General features: G+C 42.8%; 1 protein-coding gene across 1 annotated transcript in view; it reads right to left on the bottom strand.

Annotated features, from left to right (window-relative positions):
- pappaa (pregnancy-associated plasma protein A, pappalysin 1a) overlaps positions 1 to 20,972 on the bottom strand; it is a 92,768-nt gene that overhangs the window by 12,705 nt on the left and 59,091 nt on the right. Inside the window, exons 14-21 of the mRNA XM_069673515.1 lie at positions 19,076 to 19,250; positions 10,932 to 11,115; positions 10,622 to 10,823; positions 10,306 to 10,540; positions 9,563 to 9,710; positions 9,233 to 9,348; positions 4,314 to 4,385; positions 3,174 to 3,272 (exon numbers count right to left, since the gene is read on the bottom strand). Of these exons, the coding sequence (XP_069529616.1) occupies positions 3,174 to 3,272; positions 4,314 to 4,385; positions 9,233 to 9,348; positions 9,563 to 9,710; positions 10,306 to 10,540; positions 10,622 to 10,823; positions 10,932 to 11,115; positions 19,076 to 19,250 (1,231 nt within the window). The remainder of the gene's footprint in view (positions 1 to 3,173; positions 3,273 to 4,313; positions 4,386 to 9,232; positions 9,349 to 9,562; positions 9,711 to 10,305; positions 10,541 to 10,621; positions 10,824 to 10,931; positions 11,116 to 19,075; positions 19,251 to 20,972) is intronic.

Raw genomic sequence — 20,972 nt, 5'->3', positions numbered from 1 at the left:
GGGACGCGTCGGAGACGGAACGCTGCGCGTGCTGTGGAAACACGAGCATTGACTAGAGTGGGCGCGATCAACTCTGGAGGTCGCGGCGCACAAGGAACGCGGCGGAAACGGATCCTGTGGAATCCAGGCTTTAGATGAGAAGGAGACTTTCACAGGATGATCAAAGTCTGTGGTTGAAAAGGACGCAGTTACACTGGCTGTTTGGAAACAAGTCCATCATCTACATGGAGAACTAACACTGACAACTTTTTCACATATTATCACAGTCAAACATATAGTCTAATACTTGTTGATACTTTACTGTAACCCTTTTTGGGATCAAAAGGTGAAAAAGAATTTCTTACTTTATACCCAAATATAACATGTTCGGTTTAACTGGCCGTGCCTCACTTTGATGAATAATGCAACACATCTAAACTCTAACAAACCCACGGCCTGCCTTGCTCTCGGCCAGCTCAACCCCTTGTTGCAGCAGTCATTTAATGGACTCTATCCTCTCATTGGGTTCTGTCAGTAAAAGTGAGTTACGCAAGCTCTGGCTGAGCCCCTGCCCTGGAGTGGGGCCAGAAGATGTAAAGATGAGATAGCGTCAATCAACAGCAGCAAAACCACTTCAGGAGAGAGGTCACTTCCCAGCAGGCTGCTCACCCACTTTCCTGCTTCTTTTGAACTTAGGATACAAAAACCTTCCATCTGAGGAACCTGAAATCATGGACCTCTTGACCTCTTTCTAGCCACAGTTCAGTTATGTATCTTCAAGGTCACATAGCACAGTACCTTTAAATGTATGAAGATCGTTGGCCTCTACGGCTAAGAGTTGCTGTTTGAAGACCTTGCTCCTTTGGAGAAGGTCTTCTTTTACCGACAATGGTTTTAAATAAGGACCAAAAATATACTTAAATTCTGAAAAAGACATCTGATAATTTCTTTCCGTTAACAAAAAATCCAAAACGTGCCTGAAAAATCGAGTCAAGGTGGACAGAAGCAATCACAAGCACTTTGATTGCACCTTGGAAGATGACAAAAGAAATCTTTTGAGTGTCCTTTTCTCCCAAAAGGGGAAATGAAGAGTCTCTCCAGTCAGACGCACCGACACAGCCAGTGAGACACATAGACTGCAATATAAATCCAGCCAGACGTACAGATGGATATGCCAGGAGTACAACTAAAGTCCCTCGCCAGATTCACAGAAACAGGCCAGGCCAGAGAAGCAGATGCTGCAGCACAGAAGCTACGATACACTTCCAATCGGATCCCTTGCCAGCAGCTGGCTGGAACGAGCCAGACAGAGTACCTCCCTGAATTAAGAGAGCTACTACCATAAGGATGATGGAACTTTTTGTCACGCTCAGCTTAATGCTGAGTTACAACTCGGCTGATGGAGTGCTGACAGATAAAAAAGATACTCAGAAAATGAGCAATTTAATTATATTGTTATGGACATGACTTAACTCTATGAAATAACTACCTTTTATATGATTATACATTTTGGATAGTGTTAAACACAATTACAAATATAGATGTTTTACACATTAGGAACCTGAATACCACAGAGAAACAAAGACTATTGATAAAGTCTATGAACTCCCACTCTCTTGGATGTGGAATCAGTAATCTGTCTACCAGTAATCTCAGGTTGGACTGAACGCAAAGCAAAGAAGAATCTGTTTAGAGATGTTCCAGGAGGCGAAATCCAGCATTCTTCGAGTATATTCAGTTGTGGTTTCTATTACACTTACCTTTTGCGTAGGTAGAAATGATCATTTAAAAAACGTCAAAGCGTGATAGCTGCAACATGCAAACTGAACTTGATGTAACGCAGGGGGAAAGCAAGGAAGTCCAAGTGGGTTAGGAACAGGGAAATGGAAAAATGCTCACATGTGGGAGGTGGGATTTATTCCTAAGCTATGTGTGACTCCAGAGTTAGGGAACAAACATTGACTGTTGATCAGTGTGGCCAGGGCCAAATCCAATATCATCCCTAAAGGGCAACAGCGGCCAGAAGGAGGGGCTAGGAGGTTCCTCAGCTCCCTCTGAAAAAGGCTGACCCTACCCCCCAAACTCCCCTTATGGTTTTGTGATGATTGAGAGACGCCAAACAGGCATTTAAGTATAAAAAAAACTAAACTATTATTGTTTCTTTTAATCATATAAGAACATTCTAGTTGTGTAAGTAATGATGACCATTAAACTTTGCTGAGATTGTGCGATTTGAGTGGTCAGTTCGCGTCATAGTGTCTGGACTGTGTCACTGCGAGTGTAATAACTTGTGAGATAACAGCCAAAATATTACTGAATTTATTTGGAGAAATGCAACATGCTCGTGGGTTCTATTGTGTTAAAGCTAATTAGCTTATTTGCATTGATTTACAAGAGAGGAAAGGGGATGATGTCGAGCAAGGATAAAGCTAAATGCTAACGTGGTAGAGAACAGTGTGATGCAAAAACTGCAGGGTTATTAGGACTACGGAGAATGAAAAGGAATATCTGACGGAGCTGTATTAAAAGTAAGTGTTGTGAGCTTATAGTAAGCTACTTCTTAATATGCTAACAATACAACTGGCAGGCAGCTGCTAGCTAGCAGGAGCTGTGTAAATGCTAAGAAGGTAGAGAACATTGCGAGGAAAAAAGTGGGGGTTATTAGGACTATCAGGAGAATGAAGAAGAGGACTATCTGAAGGAGCTGTATTGATAGTCAAAGTACGTTTTGTGAGCTCAAAGTAAGCTACTTCTTTCATGTGCTAACGTTAGCCACAGGTGGCAAGCAGCTGCTAGATAGCAGCAGTTGTGTTTCGCTGTTTTATCGCAACATGAGCCAATGTTGCTTTATCATATCCAACTCCAGCCAGCGCTTCGGCAGTCTTTGATCACAGCTGAGGTATTTTGTTTCCACAGATGTTTTTTGTGGTTAGTTTGATGTTGATTGTAATATTTGTGGTTGTTGGGGTTAGGGTTAACTTAACATTTAATTGTTCATTCTTCATGTACTGTATTGTACACGAAGTAGCTTGCATTTTAACTTTATACCCCGGATAATTGAATATGCTTTTTGTGTAGAAATATTATTTGTTGCATTAAAAATCATAACCACCTTCTGTAAACAATCCAGGCCCTCCATAGCTTCCCAAATCAAACTGTCCTGCTGCAGCTGAAAGGTGAGGCATGCCACTAACCTTCTTGGTCTTGACAGTGGATTGGCAGCAGTCTCCTCCATCGTAGTTACAGAAGGCTCTGTTGTTGACCGAATCACAGTAGTTGTCTCCCATGAATGGCTAAAACACAAAGAAAGCATGTTAATTAGAAAAAAAAAGCAAGTCAAGCACCTTTTGCTCATGGTGGTTTCCTTTAAAGCATTTCAGGGCCTTTCAGAGGTCTCTGGTTTAAATTTGCTGATTAATCAGATACATTAAATTTCCCTCATCTTTCAACGTGACTTTTTAAGCCCTGAGAGGGCCTGACCCGTAAATCAAACCGAGGACACCATAAACTATTCACGGCACAAAACACTCCAATAAGGTGATTTATTAGGTTGGCTCCACCCACTCCTCTTGGGTTACCAATCAGGTTATCCAACTGGCCTAAACTGGGTGGATGATGTCATCCTTCCCCGAAGTGAAGTGAAATCCTTATGCACCATTTTTAGTCGACAGATATATGAATATAGATTATTGTAAGAGGAAATATAATCACATCGGATTAGAGCAGGTTAATGCTGTAAGTGTCAGCGGTCTGATAGCAGATACCCATGTAGCAACAGCATTGTTAACCCACTTACAAATGCTAACAACCACCTGCGCCCCATGTGCAGATGGTTGCCTGACAGGTACCAGAGAAAAAACATTCTGTTAAATTCACCCAGACATCTGCAAGCTTGTAAAGAAAAAAAAACCCTGCACTGATCTTGGCCCTACCTGGAAGTATGTTTAGGCTAATAAATCAAAATATTCTGACTTTGCCTACAGAGCAGCTTGGCCTGCACGTTGTTCTCGCCCATGCAGGATGGAAGCCCATGCTACATTTGAAAGTTAGCAAGCCTGAGATTCATCTGTTGTTGTTTCTTTGTGTGAGGGTGTTGATTTTTTATCATCTCACATTGTTTCAAAAAAATAAAGTTTGTATAACCGTAAAAGTGGGGCATACCCACTAAGAGCATATGCACTTAAATGTGAACATATTTATACGAGGCAAACTTCTTACCACTCTGTTTGGCTTGGGATTAAGAAAGGTCGACGGATTTAAGGATTAAAGTCTGGTATGATTGATGAGACTATTACTCAACAACAAAAAAAAGACAATTCAGGTCAAACTCTTACCTCACATCCTTTGATGCAGTGGAGCAACTCTGGGTGCGGATACCACTTCAGTCCCATTGTACAGACTATACTCTAAAAGACAAGACAAAAGGTGTAATTAATTAAAAAGTAATACTGCTTTTTGCCTGCGTTTCAGGCCACATACCTTTAACCCATACTAAAGTCGCTGGGCATATTGTGGCCACAAAGAAACATAAATACAGTGAAACAAATCAGGTTATGTAAAGGCTTTCATTGTAAATCTTTCTTTGAATTACGTCGACCTTTTCCCCCTCAGAAAGAAGCTGAACAAGTTGATTCGGACCAGATATAATGTGATCAAAATTGTGTTATTTTCATTACTAAGTCTTGCCCCCAGGAGGGCGAGAGAGAGAGAGAGATAGAGACATAGAAGTGAATAGGAGCATGTTCTCAAATATCTTTGCAGAATGTGAGGAATCCCATCCTGTTCCCCCACTGCGGTCTTCATTGAAATGCAACATTTTTGCTCAAGGGAGAAGGAGCAGCGCTCTGCATAGATTGTGTACCTGCATGCACAGATGGATTTATGTAATATAGTGTGGGTTCATGCATACTTTGGATAGGCATGCGTGACTTAACGCTAAGGGGCAGTTGTACATGGGTCCACTTTGAGGGGTTTTGTTTCCCGCAGACTTGGATAGTAGCGTGCATGAAGAAAAGCAATCCACATGCAGCAGAGGACTGGCTGACCTCAGTTGGTCCATTTCTTGGACCCCCTGTGTCCTAATATCTCCCAAAGTTGACATGCTTCTCTTTTGTTGCTGCAAACTAAGGTATTTTTCATTTCAGCGCTGTCAGCAAATCAATGCAAAAAACAAAGATGGGGGGGTTGGAGGTGGAGAGAGAGAACAAAATAGCAGCGGAGGAGAGCCAAGAGATGCAGGAGGAACTGTTCTACTATGGCAGACCTATTCAACCGCCGACCGTTGGCTTTTTAAGGATCTCAATCTTGTCAATTTGTTTTAATAAAAAGCTTCCAAAAACATAATTCAATAGGCCTGTACTTTGGTGATGTATGTAGTATCGATTACCTGCGTGCAGACCGTCTGACTGTGTACACGTGTGTTTTGTAGCATGTGTTAGAAGCACATTTTGCTGTAGAGGTGAAACTTTTGGCAAACACTGTACTTTTATTCCATTTTTTCCCATGCTCTGCTATGATGATGTCATCCAGAAACTCCTTCTCTCCCCCCCTCTCACTTTCTCCCTCTCTCACTCTTTTTTTTTTCTCTCCTCTCTCAGCAAGGCCGTAAATCATGATAATCCATGATTGTGGCCTGGCCTCACCCCTCACTACGTATAGGATCCTCACCCTCTCAGGCCTCCCCGGGGCGCTGATACCACATAAAAATAGATCCCTATCTCAGCGCCACCACAGACGAGGTCATGTCATGTAGAAAATGACTAATTCCGCAGCAAGCCCGACAGGGTAATTTTGCTGATAAAGGGGGAGGAGGGTGCTGGAGGGCGCAGGATTGTTAGAGATAGAGGGACAGAAAGAAGAAGAGGTAGGGGAGCAGGAGAGAATTCTAAGTGGGTCACACTAAGAACCGAAATACAACTAGTTTAAAGGTAATAAATCAACATCACTTATAAAGGGGGGAAACATATACCCTGAACTCAGCAAAGTAGAACTGGAAAGTACATTTGGGGACATGAATTCTCTTTTCGATGCCATATGAAGCTTCCTAACCAAGAGGGGAGTTTAGAAGAATGTTACCATTGCTACTCTCACTACTACAACTGCTGGCCACTGTCATGATTGATTTCTTTTTCCACAACAACCTCCCCCGTGTTTTACTATTTCGTGACAGCCTTGGGTAATTCTTGTATCTTAGTCATATCTTAGCTACATGGTTATGAACTTAGTTTAGCCCTTGGGTTGGGCTATGTATTGCATTTCTGTTTGTTTTCTCTTTTAATGCTGCTAGATTTAAACTGGAAACCTCTCAAGGCGAAACATAAAGGATTTTGAAAGTTCTGTAACGGCAAGTGTACTGTCCGACAAGCATTATTACATTTAGCTAGCTGGCAACAGGGGCGGATCCAGAGGGGTAGCCATGAGTGGCCTGGGCCCCCCTTGAAATCTGATTGGCCACCCCAAGTGCCACCCCAAAATCCTAAACTATGATTGGCTATTTGTCATGTCAGAGGCGGGGCTTATGCGACAACTTATAGACAACAGCAAAGGTTAGCATTCAACCACTTCCTAGCTAACATTACCATCTAATCCTACATTAGCTTACATTACTGTTAGCTAACAAATTTTTTCAAAACTAACTTTCGCTGTTGTGATTCGCTGTTGGGAAAATAAACATTGATGATACTGATATTAGATAAAACAAAATATGTGATTGCAGTTGTTATTGTTGCTAATGTTGGCATTCAACATCATCCTAGCTTAAAGTACCAACTGATTGTGTTACACCACACCACAGGAAAGGCATAATTCCTAGCTGAAGGTAATGTTAGCTAGCTAATGGTAATGTAAGCTAGCTGAATTAGCTTTTGCGTCGCTATTATATTGTGAAGCAGTGATATGACAATGATTTTTAATGTTCCCCCTGTTAATATGATTTGTAAATCTGTAATCCAGCAGAAGAACATTATAACAACATTTGCATTTCCACACTGAGCGTACAGTAGAGGAAAATGGCCTTGTGGATATGGTAATCGGGATATTAGGAGTCAGGGTCACTTATTTGTGTGCATGGTCATGTTTGTGATGAAATTGTATTAAGTATATCCACACAAGAACTCAGGATTAAATCTATTTGGGATCTACGAGCTGACAGTAGTAGCACAGTATAAAACATGACACGCTGAATTGCTCACGACCAGCAAAAACTCATCCGTTGCATGTCTGAGATGCTCATCCCTCCGAAAACCTCACCCCAACACCCTCACCTCTCTGACTTCTCTTATGCTATCCACTGCCCCCGATAGCATAGCCCCCCTCTCTCAAATTACCACTGAGCACAAATAATATCAGTTACACAAATCCATGAAAAACAGATCATTTCATGTCCACGTGGCCCGAGCCACCCCTCTCTCCCGACATCCACCACAAAAAGCTGCTGACTCAGTGTGACTCTGAAACAAAAACAAAAGGAGTTGTAGGGGGAAAAAAATACAGCGAGAAATACATTGTGTTCCTTTACTCGGCCGTGGCTTCTCTTCTCTCCCTCTTTAGTTACAAAACTTGATGCTGTTTAGTAAGATCTTTTTTCTGACTCTCCAGAAAGGGCTGCAGAGGGCATTAAGCTGACACAAACACTTAAAACAAATTGCACATCATTGACATTAATCAGGTTAAGTGGGGAGAGTAAAATTAGAAGAGTAGGTGTAGTCGGGTACACTTTATCTACTGCACACACACTATAGTCCTGCCCCCACTTCTTGAACCCACCCATAAATAATAAAAAAATCCCAAATGACGCCATGGGGAGGGGGGGTTCTCCCAGAGCGACAAGGTGTACAGTTTGGTATTTAATGACCTCCCTCGACATGACCTCTAACCTCTGTGTTTTGCTTTCTGCCGGTTTAAGCAAACAGTACTTAATCAGTACAGGCAGTAGCTGTGAGGTGTATCTAAATCAAATGAGGTCATTAACCAGTGAGCGTCATAGGTTTATTTATGAAAATTACTGTGATTACTGATGACCAGGCATTTGATAAGGATTTACAACTTGGCTGCAGTGGTCCCATGATTCCTGAGGGGCTTTTAGTGGTTTTTACTCTGGGTTATTTCTGGTTAAAGCCTCTAGAAATTGGCCTTTGAAATATTAAATGTGAGTTTATGGTACCAAAGTTGAGAGTCATAGTTAGCATCCATGAAAATCAGAATGAAAATAGATACATGTAGTATTAGAAAACCTCGTCCAAAAATAGCTAATTTGCTGTTTAGATGCATTCTCAAGACTTTGGGAGGCGTGGCCAATCAGAGAAGGCAGAAGCCCTGCCATCTGCAAATACTCATCTCAAGTGGTCACTGAATTGTGAGTTCCAAAATGCTTTGCTATCTGTATCATATTTAGCAGCTAGCATACACATACGACATTAGCTAACTGGCGCTAATGCTATTTGTTTTAAAAGCTATGGATGCAATGCTTTAAAGATAGCTAGCTAACATATTATTATGGCAGTAAACTCCCTCTGACTATGACAAATTCCCAACACAGAAAATAGATTAATAACGACCCATGCTAAACTCTAGTAGCCAAAATAAACACCTGCACCCGCATCAGACGCTCAACAAAGATGGCCGACAATATTTTGCCCACAGGCAGTGCAAATTTTTTAGTGTGACTAAATTACGCAATCATTTTAAAACATAAACACACTAAATTACATTAGACAGTATTTCGTTTTCAGAAAGAAGCTAAGTTGTAACACTTTTTAGTTGCTAACGAATATGTACATTAGATCCATCCATCCAGATCCATTACATAATTAGATGGCTATTGTGGACTTGGGTTTCCAGGGGCTTTAAGAAATATACTTGGGTTGAGTTAAACGATACATAAAAATGGAAAAATGACTTGTATGTTAACACTTTATTCAAAAATATGTCCTGCAGGTTTTATTTCCCCAATAGGGTAGTTTAAGTGTCATATTGAGGACACGGTTGCAAAAGGGCAGCAGCATGTTTTCATCCGAACTAAAAATGGATTCAAAATGTTTGAAGGGGTTGCCAGGCGTCCAAGACAAACATTTGCATGCCATCGGGCACTAAACACTGACACATCCTGGCATTTTGCGTTGCGGGTAATGGAGCCAGGATGTCGACGCTATACGTGAAATTCCTTGCCGGAGGTGTTGTGCCTCGCGGAACTTTGTGAAGTGCTTCTATCAGAGCTTAGAGATGGAGACACACACACACACATGTAGGAACGTACCTTGACTTTGTGCGGGTTCCTCCAGTGCTCTTTGAGAACGCTCTCTACTGTCATGTTGCTGGGGAGGATGACCACGTCGTTGTTGCTCTCTCTGCACGTCAGCTCACACTCCTCACCTGTGCGTGTGTGTGACAAGGAGAGAAACGACACAAATCAAAGTATGCACAAACCAGGTCAAAGGCTTTTATTTTGAAAAAATTCTGATAATGTGTGCTTCATTTAGAACATAAACAATACAACCAGAATGAGTCATGTGAAAAATGAAGAATAATAGCACATTAAACAAAAGCTTTAAGTAATATGAGTTGTTAGTGTATAACAGTAAATTACCTATGCCGTGTCCTCGCCTGCATGAGTACTGTAGGCTATAATGGAGGTTTTGAGGTAAAGAACACTGGCCTTTGCTGTGCGGGCACAGGCGGAACGACCCCGTCCAGTTCCCATCCTTCCTACAGCGAATCACATTCGACCCTGCCCCCTGAAAATAACACACATATTGACGGACAAACAATTATACACACACACACACACTGACACGCAAACACTACCAGGCCCAAGGACATTGAGATGGCATCCCGTTGCAAAGGGGGAGGGAAATACAATCCAATTTTTATCAGGCATCCAAGCCACAACGCCTGAGAGGCAGAACAGATTAAAAGGTGTATACATTTCAGAAGTCTGTGGTAGCAGGACTGTTCTGGAAATCAATAGCAATCTAATTAGCATGGCGTCAAATTGAGTAGGGCTAAGGGAGACAGGGGGAGAGACGGGCGGGGAGAGACGGGCGTTCAGACAGGGGAGAAAGTGTAAGATGTATCAGATAAAAGACGGCGAGGATAGTGAAAACATGTTTTTATCTAATACCGTATTAGATAATAGTGTCTTTACAATAATCCAACAAAAACAAACACGTCTAATGGTTTACGCAGCACTTATTTTACTTATATTAGCCAAACATTAAGAATGCAAAGAAGGGAGAAAAAGAGAGAACGTCTACTTTGTACACACGTGACAAAAAGAAGACAAACACGAAGTAAAGCAAGAATAGAAAGACAGGAAAGAGATGGACAGACCTGCTTGCATGGAGCGTGCAGCAGCCTCACCGTATGGGCAGAGCCTCCTGTGGCGGCGATAGCTGTATTACCGGCAGGATCAGAGCAGTTGAGTCGGCAGACGCTGTCGAAGCGGAAGCCGTCGGTGCAGTGGTAGGAGCCGTGGAAGATGGGAGGCGGCGGGTCGCAGGTTACCGGCTCGCATGCCCCCTCCAGCCAGCTGCCATCCTCCGTGCACTGGCGCTTGAACGCGCGCCTGAAGGGAGGAAGAGGATTAACATTTAGGGGTTTGTGCAGGTTAAAAAATAGGTTACAAAGTCTTTAAATGGCACTGTACCTCTTAGGTTTGTTGGTGACATGGTAGCCCGGCTTGCACTTGTACTTGCAGAGCGTGCCCACTTTAAGGCCCGTCTCGTTGCAGCGCTTGGTCTGCAGCACAGCGTTGGGTACGGGAGGCGGAGCAGGGCAGCGGAGCTCGCAAAGAGCCTCGGGAAAGGACCACAGGCCGTCTTCAAGGCAGAAAAGAGTGTTGTTCGTACCTGAGGAGGAAAAGAAGGAAGTGAAAGATGAAAAATGTAACACTCTTTTGGCCCTAAAAATAACAGCCTGAAAATATCTATCAGTGCATGCCGGGCTTTCCATCTCACCTACGAGCTGGGCAGGCTCCCTGCACTGAAAGGTGATCTTCTTGCCGTAGGTGGTGCCCTCGGGGAAGTCGAAATGGGCCGGATGAACATGGTACTTGTCTGGCAGACCGCAGTCCACAGGCTCACATGACACCTGTTTGTTCCACTTCCCATTTGCACAGGTCATAGTCACTGACGAGTCCGACTGGAAGATAAAAGGAGACATCAAGTCAGTGTCAAATAAAGAACGCAGATATGGATTAAAGGCCTGAGTATGCAATGACAAAAGCATTCATTCGCTGTTGATTAATGTCCGGGACACATCCCATTAGTGTTTACCTCACTAAAAACGACTACAGCGATCCAGCACTCACTCCAACAAGTCTCCAATCAGCTTGTAACCCAACAAAGCTTGATCAGGCTTATTTTCCCGTATGTCAGTAAGCCTCACCGGCCACGCAGCGGCTCAAGTATCTGCTGATAGCAATTGTATGGTCAATTCATGCCACTCAGACAACTGATATCCAACAACTGCACAATCAGCCCGAACACAAAACAGATTGACTTTGGTGGAGGTGTGACAACCTCTGAGAAACACACGTGTGCACGGAGGGAATCTCTACTGGAATACCAACCTCTGCGGATTTATCTATTTACAAGGGACCATACTGGAGTTTTTTCTGATATGACAATATTTTCCAACCCTTTTTGCCGATTTCAATACCGATATATATATATATATATATATATATATATATTAGGCACATGTTTTTTTCCCACCTAATTGCAGAGAACATCAAGTCTCCCTTGTATTGGAATTGATATCATGCCTACTCTTATTGTCGTAGCCAAAAACTGCCATACCGCAAACATCTTGCACCCTTCTTCACGCTTGACGGAACAGGCGTTGCACAAAACGTCACGTTTCTGAGGGCACCTGAATGCAGCATCCCCCCAAAACACGGCCGCGAGGGAGACTTGCCCGGACTTGTTTACTGCACCTACTACGGAGACATCAGTGATTGCAGACGGACTCTTTTTATCGTGTGTGCGTCCATGAATATGTATGTTAGTTTTGCACTGATGTTTATGTTACTCTCTGCTAGTGTCGGCTTTGGCCGTGAGTGTATTTTAGATGTGTTTGATGTTGTTAAGTCCGGTAACATGACAAGAATGTGAGCTAACTGTTAGCTAGTTAAGCTAGTTAATGGCTTGAGTTTATGTGACTTTTTAGTCTTCATTTGTATATTGTTGATAACTTTGCACAGGCAATGCTCGCACACACTCGAGTTATTGTCGTAGCATTACGTCAAGCTTTTATAGGGAAAATATCAGCAGAAAAATGACATATCTGCCGATGCTGATATGTCATTCTCGAACTATAATCTGCAGATACCGATAACCAATGATATAGTGCATCCCTACTATTTACCGAGTTTTTTGGCTTTTACATGCAACAGAAAGTGTATTCAAGGGGGTTTTGCTCATAAAGCTCATAAACTTTGCAGACAAAATAGTGCCGTGCGTGCATTTTTCTCCCGAACTGTAGCAGACGGCCTCACATTTTCAAGCCCACAGAGTGCATCCTGTGTGACTGGGCCTTTACATGTTGTTGGAATGTGGGAGGAAACTGGAGAACCCAGAGGAAATCCACACATGGGGAGAACATGAAAATCCACAAGAAACGCACTCAGGCCAGGAGTCAAACCCAACACTGGTAATACCACTGTACCATGACAAACAAACACAAGCTGAAAGCACAATATAAGAACACATATAATAAATTGACGTCCCTTTCATTCCCATTATGGACAATTCTTTGAGGAAAAACCCTTGATAGGAAGCAGAAGCATTCAGGTTACTGCTGAAGGAGCTCCAGCCGGACTGAGGCCACATGTCTTGCATTAATTCTGTGTGTATGTGCGTTGAAATTCAATGTTTATACACCGTGTACACACATTGATATGTAACCATTCATGAACAAGAGTGATGAGGAGATTGCGCAGAGAATATAGTTTTAAGAGCCTGTATTTGCTGGTATATGAGTTCCTGGAAACAGCGATGGCAACCGAGATGTTTGCAAAAACATTACACTTGAAAACGGCAATTTCTTACTCCTGACTTTTCCAGCTGAAAATAAATGTCCTGATCCAAGGTCTAGTCCCTATTAGAAATAGCTCTGCTTCCTGTAAATTATTTGGCTTGTGGTGTGATATTTGCGGAGATGAGACCAAAATGGGGAGCCGCTGCATCATCCAAACCTCAACTGTTTTCATCCTCGTCCATTAAACAGCACCATGTAACGCAGCAGGAATGCTAAAAAGAGATAGCGGTGCCAAGAAATCTCGCAACAAAGCTGCTCGAGCACAATCATTTTGACGAAACCTGTGTTTTAGCATGAATTACAGTCGATCCCTGTTATGGTTTACTTTGATTACACACATCTATTTAATGATTGGCCAAAACTCTAAGGCCACACAAGCTGGACTCGGTTAGCATAACGGATCTATTGCTTCACAACCTTCTCCCTCTTCCCGTGTAGGCCCTTTTTTTTTTTCAATCTTTCATCTTGATCCCATTATATGATACTGCATAACAGTATCAGGTTCCCCCAAAATAAATAAGCTCCTTTCATATTTGGATATCCAACAAAGTAACATATGCATAACATGTGAGGGCCTGCTGCAAGATAGCCGGGTGTACAGTGGAATGAGTCAATCGTAATGGGAGTCTGAAATGTGGAAGGATCTACTTTTTGTGTTAATGTGCTGGTGTAAATGTGTGTGCAAATGGAATATAAGGTTTGTGAAAGTGTGTAAAATGTGGCACAGATTACACATTTTCATTTCCCTACATCTGCCATAAGCTGTGTTAGAGTTTAATCCAGCATGTATCCCAAGCGTATATAGGTTTGTGTGTGTGTGTGTGTGTGTGTGTGTGTGTGTGTGTGTGTGGAACTGTGTGGTCATTTTCCTCCTTTTAAAAAAAAATGACAGCTAACTTTTTGTCATCCAGAAGCAATTTTGGCCACACTTCGTAATTCAAGCCAGACAGGCCGACAGACAAATGAAGCGAAAGACTGACAACTTGAAACAAACACACACGCACGCTTTTAAAGGAAAGTAGTACCACACAGTTGCATGTTTAGTTATCGTAGTACGGCTTGGCAGTGGATTTCAGTGTAATTTGCTTGTCTAGTCCTCATGGAAAAGCTTGTTCTGGAGAAAAGAAAAAGGAGCTTTACTTAGAAACATAAAGGTTTTATTTGCTTGGAAGACGCAGACTTCCTAGTAGAAAAGAAATGACAAATGATACTAGACGAGGATGCGGTCGGGATAGTAACACGCGGATGGGTGTTACAGAGAATCTGACAGTACTCAGAAACACACATGCTTCCAAGTACATAAAAATTCTGGGAGGGAGGCGGAGATAAGAACGTCGAAAGCCCGGGTGAAATAGGATTGTGTGGTACAAACCACCTTGTGTGACCTTTGAATTGAGGAGTTTACAGTCACTGGAATGTACAAATTGTTCAGAGTATCTAAGGATTCTTTGGGTTGTGCTCTGTAGGTCGGATCAGTCCTCACTGTGGCGCCAGGGTCTGGATCGTGATAGAGCAGGGGAGAAAACATGGGTCAACACATGGAAAGAATTGCGGGATTTGGAAGGAGTCAAACCCAATCCTGAATCTGACCTCCTACACATGTATGTAATACGTCTACTTTATTTAGGAAATACATCGCAGGGCGAGGCTGTATCCCGTCTATGGTGGACATTACTGTTAAACAACATAACAGGTCAACCAGAATCGCCACAGAATGAAAGCTCCTCAAAGGTGCTTTAAGTTCATTTAATATAGACATTATGCTGGTTTTATTTGTCCTCTGCATTCCTACCATCCTTATTAGTACTACTATTACTCTGGATTGTCTCCAGCTCTCAGGCCTTGAACATCACTCAAAGGAAAGAGTGTTTCCAGTACAGAACCATGCATGCATACATACAATAAGAACCTGATTAAATGTTTTCAAGATGGCGCCCAATCATTTCAATCAAAGTTGCTTACTGGGCACAAAAAAATGCTTCAGACATCAATATTTGGGTCCACAAAACATGCACAAAAGAGTGAGCTGAGTTATTATTATGTGTCAAATTTTTGGGAGTCCTAACGAGGGTCTTTTGGTAATTTCGGCGAAAGTTCGTTGATGCTAACGTGGGCAGGTAATGTCAGCACTACAACCGAATCACAGCAGTGCTGTTATTCAGTATAACATCATAGCCTCGAGTGTGATATTTCTTTTATACAACAGTTATACAAGCAACAAATAGTTGCAAAAAGTAACTATCAACAACAGATTTTTTTTTTTTTGCTCCACCAACTAAACTAGTTCTGGTACTTAACTGAAACTGGGTTTTTGTTGCCAAGCAACACAAACATTCTCCTGCACTCTGTGTCTACAGGTTACCACAGATCAGCTGTTTTTATAATGTACATTTATCATTTATTTATCTATATCAGCCCTCATGGAATGCCTCTTGTCCAATCACATTGCTTCGTTGGAAATAACTGTTGTATAAAAAGTAATAATCAACAACACATGATTATTTTTTGCTCCACCAACTCAACAACTTAACTGAAACTGGACTTTTGTTGCCAAGCAACCCAAATATTGTCCTTCACTCTGTGTCTACAGTTTACCACAGATACCACAGCTATCTTTTATGATGTACATTAATCTGTATGTTTAACCAGTGAAATAAGAGTCTGCTGTGTGATTCAGAGGTACCAGCTTGACTAATGTAGACACACACAGTCTGCTGTAATGTTAATTAACAGTATTCTGAACACCTGCCTGAGGCGGAGTGATACACATAGTGAAAAGATGATGTTCTCCATATTAGCACTTACGGAATGCCTCTTGACCAATCAGATTATTTGGTCGGAACTAACTGTTGTATAATATATTGTGGACGACGATAAAGCATTAAGAGCCTTTCAAAGGAAAAGCCTTCGTGAAATAAAACTGGGTTTGTTGGTGCCAGCAGTCTTCAACTTCAAAGAGAGGGAAAGATAGGGAAACCAGACGGCACTAAAACACACATTTACAAATCCAACAAGTGAAGGAAACAGATTTCTACTCAAGACAGCATTATGTAAGAAGGTGGTGTTCGCAGAAGCACGGTGACATCCCTGAAACAAACAAGATCGTTGCTTCACACTAACATTTGTGACCTTAGAGTGGAGGTGTGTGCGTCTTTGAGGGTATAAGATGATTTTGCTTTGCATTTGGTGTCACATTTTTGTTGTTTTGCATTTATGTACAGTGGTTTTACGTATTACTCCTCTGATTGGGAGATGGGAGCAAATCTGCCCTTTAAATCTGGCCTGAGTGATTTACTACCATCCCTCTGACTAATTTCTAAAACTACTTGACATAAAGCACAATCCTTTTATTGCACTTGATGTTGAATGGATGTATTTCTTTCAAACCTCTAGTGTCCTATTTGTCAAACTCGGTCCTGCAGTCCAACAGTTCATTCAGTCACAGCTTTGCGGTTGTCGCAGCCATAAAAAACAACATAGTGCTGTCCCCCCGCTGGTTTCTACAGTTAGCAACAAAGCCTGCTAAACAAACAAACAACTTTATAGTGAATGGTCCCTTTGTGTTTCTGTTTCTGCGATGCAACTCGCAAAAGGCTTTCAGGAGGAGACTCCTACTGCCTCAAGAGGGACATGCAACTGTTGAAATCATTTCCCAGAGAATAAAAGACTCGACTTCAAATTAATCAACATGCTAGTTATGGAAGGACCTTCTGCTTTGACAGAGTCAAATGAGTCCCAGAAGTGGTGTAAATATTTCTTGGAAAACACTGGATGTCTTGCTATCCAATAGGGAAAATTACAAACCCATAGTCTACATTTTAAAGAGGGGTATTATGCTGTTTCGCACTTTGGGACATATAATGTTACAGTGTTGGATTTCCATACTAAACGTAAAGTTTCAAATCTGTAGGTAAAAGTATGTTGGAGTAATCCCCTGCTAAAAAAGTCTGCAGGCTGCTGTGAACGCCAGGTTTCAGACACCTCACTGTGTGATGTCACAAAGTGGAGGAACTCTATATTTGGGCATCTGCCCGAGACACAGCAGAACTTCCCATCCCTGGCACAGTTAAAGGACACGCCCACCCAGGAGCTCAGTCTGCCTGTGACATTTTTTCAATCACTCTGCTCAACGGCTCTGCTCGTCAAGTTGGTTAACTTGGAGAAAGTGTTTCTTTAGCTGTGACGGAAAGACGTCAGTGTTTACTTTCCCAAAGGACAAGAGAAGCAGACATTCATTTCAAATCTGAAACACGGCCACAGAGTAGGAGGCGTGCCTCAAACACGCGTTCTGCCCCTTGGCAGGCTTCGAAGAGCTGGCCAATCAGAAGAAAGCGGGCTTGTAGGGGCGGGGTTTCTTAAAGGGACGGAGCTGACTGAGTCGTTTCAGGCAGAGCTGTATGAGGGCCTGCACAGAGCACCAGTGTGAGAAAAATGAGTTTTTTAAACTGTAAATTATGCTAAGCTACTCCACAGGTATCACAGAGTGAAATATGAAGCTTGAAATTAGCATAATACCCCCCCTTTAAAGGATGTTTATCTAATTTTGCAGAGCATTATAACTATTAAAGTAACTGCAAAATGCTTATTGGATACGCAAGCAACCAAACTGACCTCAGTGGAGTGAATGGGTGCAAAAAGTTACTCATAAATAGCGGGTCCTCTAAATACCTTTGAACTGTCAGTCATCATTTGTGGCGAACCTTTTCTATTCTCTACCGCCCCCCTTCACCCCTCTTCCTCTCTCCTCTCCTGCCTGTCCCTCTCTGAAAAGCATCATTTATCACAAAATGAATTGACATTGATGAATGGCCGCATTGTGCACAGTGGACTGTCAATCAAAATGTAATGCAATTAAACGTCCGTGCGGACTGAATGAGGAACTATTCTGATAGTGTTTGTACGTACAGTATGCACGGAGGGGGATGTAAATGTGCTTCCATGCATGCACGCATACTTGTGCTTAATGCAGACATATTATACAGTATCCATATGAAAGACTGTTAAGGCCAGACTCCTTTCTTTTACCTCTTTTTCCATTTTCTTGTCCCCTACTCCTATAAAGCCTCTCTCACATAAGTCCAGACTGAAATACACACTAAAAACAAAATTTACCCTGTCCTCTGAACCTCCCGTCCCTCTGAGGGAGCATTAATAGATTGTCTTGTAGACTGCTTTACAGAGCCGTGGAGAAGGATAAAGCGTTTATACGGCCTTTACAGCAGCTTGGCCCCCATCCAAAGAGGTTTACGATGCAGTGTCAACTACCCTGTTTATTTGTTTACTTGTGGTGTGCACGCATGTGTGTGTTTACTGTATCTGCCTGCATCTGCGTCCTGTTTATGCGGGGGCAGATTGTCTGCACTTTACCGTATGCGTGTTGGTATCTACATGGGAGCGTTTAGTGTGTGCTGCCGTGCGAGAGCGGTAGCAAATCTCTGCCCTTTAACAGAGACTTCAATGTGTGCGAAAATGAGCAGGGATGGAGCGAGGGAGGGAGAGGGAGCAGACACTATGCGATGATGTCATCGTCCCGGCGGAGTAGCGCTACAAAGTGACTGTTTGAGGTGATGGTGCAGCATGCTCAGCAAGAGACTAAACACTATTATGTCTGTGCTTGTACTGAAAATGTGTGCGTACCGTGCGCGCGTATGCCTGTGTGCGTGTTTGTATATGTGTAGCGAGCCAGCGAGAGGAGGAGACTGGGGCGTCTCCGCTCCTCAGTGCAGCACTCATCTACCTGGATGTTCATGATGTCATCGTCCCCGGAGGCTTGCCGTGCCAAGCCTAGTTTCTGCAGGTGACAAAATAAATGCAGAGATAGAGGAGGAGAGGGAGAGCGGAGAGAAAGAAGCGTGTTTGCTCTTCCTTTATGGCCATATGTGTGCTCGAGTTTGCATCAATGCATGTTCATGTGTGCATTCACAAATACATGCCTGCACGCATGTTCCCATATGTTGCAGAAATGCTTTTGCACTTAAGCGTTTGCATGTGTGCATTTATGCATCCGTGTGCCTCTTTGTGCACCGAGCTCCCTCCAACATGTGTGTGGCAGCGTGTTTACCTGGCTCTTGATGATGTCATCGTCCTGGTGGATTTGCAGGACGTAGCCGGAGTTGCAGGAGATGGTGCAGCGGTCTCCGTTGTAGAAGTGGCGGCCGGGGCTACTGCACTTGAGCTCTGCATTGCGGATTAACGGTTCCTGGCAGTCGATGGCTTCGCACGAATAATGTACACAACTACGAGCGAGCGTGTGTGGGTGGGGGGTGGGCGGGAGGGGGGTGGTTGGTAAAAGAAAGTGAGAGAGAGGGAGAGACAGAGAGACAGAGAGAGAAAGAAACCACATTTAAAGTTACAACCAACATACATTGAGAGGATAAAATAACTGCAAACATGGAAGCAGTCACACATTTTGCTCACAAACAGAAAATCTACGCATCGACTCGACCACATCCATCAATCAATGACTGCTTAACATATCAAATCAATAAACCACATGGAGGGAAAAAAGGCGGCCATATTTGCCGTGCGCATGAAAGCGGCGTCTGTGTGTACTTTGTGAATTAAGAGGGACAGGATATATTATGTGCGAGCTACAATGGCGGAGCTTGGCCTCGGCTCCATGTTGGTAGCCTGATGGAGAAGGCATTTAATAGTCTTGGAATGCTCGGATGCCCAAGGCACCTTTTTACAACAGTCCACATTTTACAGTATAGGGTTCCCTTATGAAGCCAACAGAGAGAGAGAGAGGGAGAGAGAGAGAGAGAGAGAGGGGGATGTAAGAAAATACAGGTCTGGAGAAACATTGTTAAACTCGCTCCTGCAGGAATGGAATCCCTATTTTGCTCTTTGCGTCCATGCTTCTGTTGCAGACTCCACTTTAACTTCTCTCTAATTATTAATGATGCAAACTCTGAATTTAGCTTCATGTGCTTTAATTTCCTCACTTTCTCTCCCGCTAATTGTCAGAAAAAACTTCCCTTATGTCTTTGCTTTAAAGGACAAACTATGGAAGCCTGTAAGTCTACTCTGCGGACACTTTGGCTTGCAACTAAATCTCTTTGTGCTTTTTCTGCTAGCCGCTCTGGAATTTCTGACATAAATTACAATTAACTACCTGGAAAACTGTCCTCCTCCCTTACAAATGAGAAGTACAGTGCACAGTCTAATAGGACAAAAGGACAAAGTAACAGAAACCGGAGAACAGAACAAGAAAAGGTGATGAGTAGAAAAACATTATAGTGGGGGAAAAAAAGGTGTGAAAAACGGAGGAAAAAGGGGGGAACACATGCATGTGCATGCATTTGCAGACAAGCATGGAACATAAAACTGAGTCATGTTAATAGCTCCTGTTGTTAACAACTCAGGGAAAAAGGGATGTGGTGTTTTGTGGAGGCATAAGTATTACGGGAAATGTGCTGCTCAGCCCAGGAGAATGAAAAGAGAGGGAAAGCGGGAGCACAGGGAGGCACAGAAAGGGGAGAAGCAAGAAAAGGGGAGAAGGAGATGGCAAACAGTTTGAGGGGAGAGGAAGATGACGTGAAAGTGAAGGATGAGAAGACCGCACAGGATAGCGTACGGGGGGGGGAGATGTAGGAAAGAATAAGGAGGAAGTGAAGACTTGGAGAGTGGGGTACAAACGACAGAATGCAGATGATGAATTGGAGTCGATTATGGAGAAGAAACAGATCAATGACATAAAAAGACAAAAAAGGACCGACCCAGAATTCCCCGCTGATGCTGTAAGGACACATCGATAAATAATAACTGATCTTAATGCTATAATATGTGATTCAACTTGTAGCTTGTGCAAGCTAAACTTCTGAGTCTGGTTCGCCTTCGTACAAAGAGTTCGTTTAAATGAGAAAATTAGATCAAGTGGAGAAAATATGAAAGAAAGAAAAGTCAGTGAGAAGCAACTAGTCCCCCGTATGTGTGTGTGTGTGTGTGTGCGGTTACAA

The sequence above is a fragment of the Semicossyphus pulcher genome, unplaced genomic scaffold (assembly GCF_022749685.1).
Source record: "Semicossyphus pulcher isolate SPU_LCO1_2020_fin unplaced genomic scaffold, fSemPul1.0.p SCAF_22, whole genome shotgun sequence".
Classification (NCBI taxonomy): domain Eukaryota; kingdom Metazoa; phylum Chordata; class Actinopteri; order Labriformes; family Labridae; genus Semicossyphus; species Semicossyphus pulcher.
This window is presented reverse-complemented; position numbering and strand designations above follow the sequence as displayed.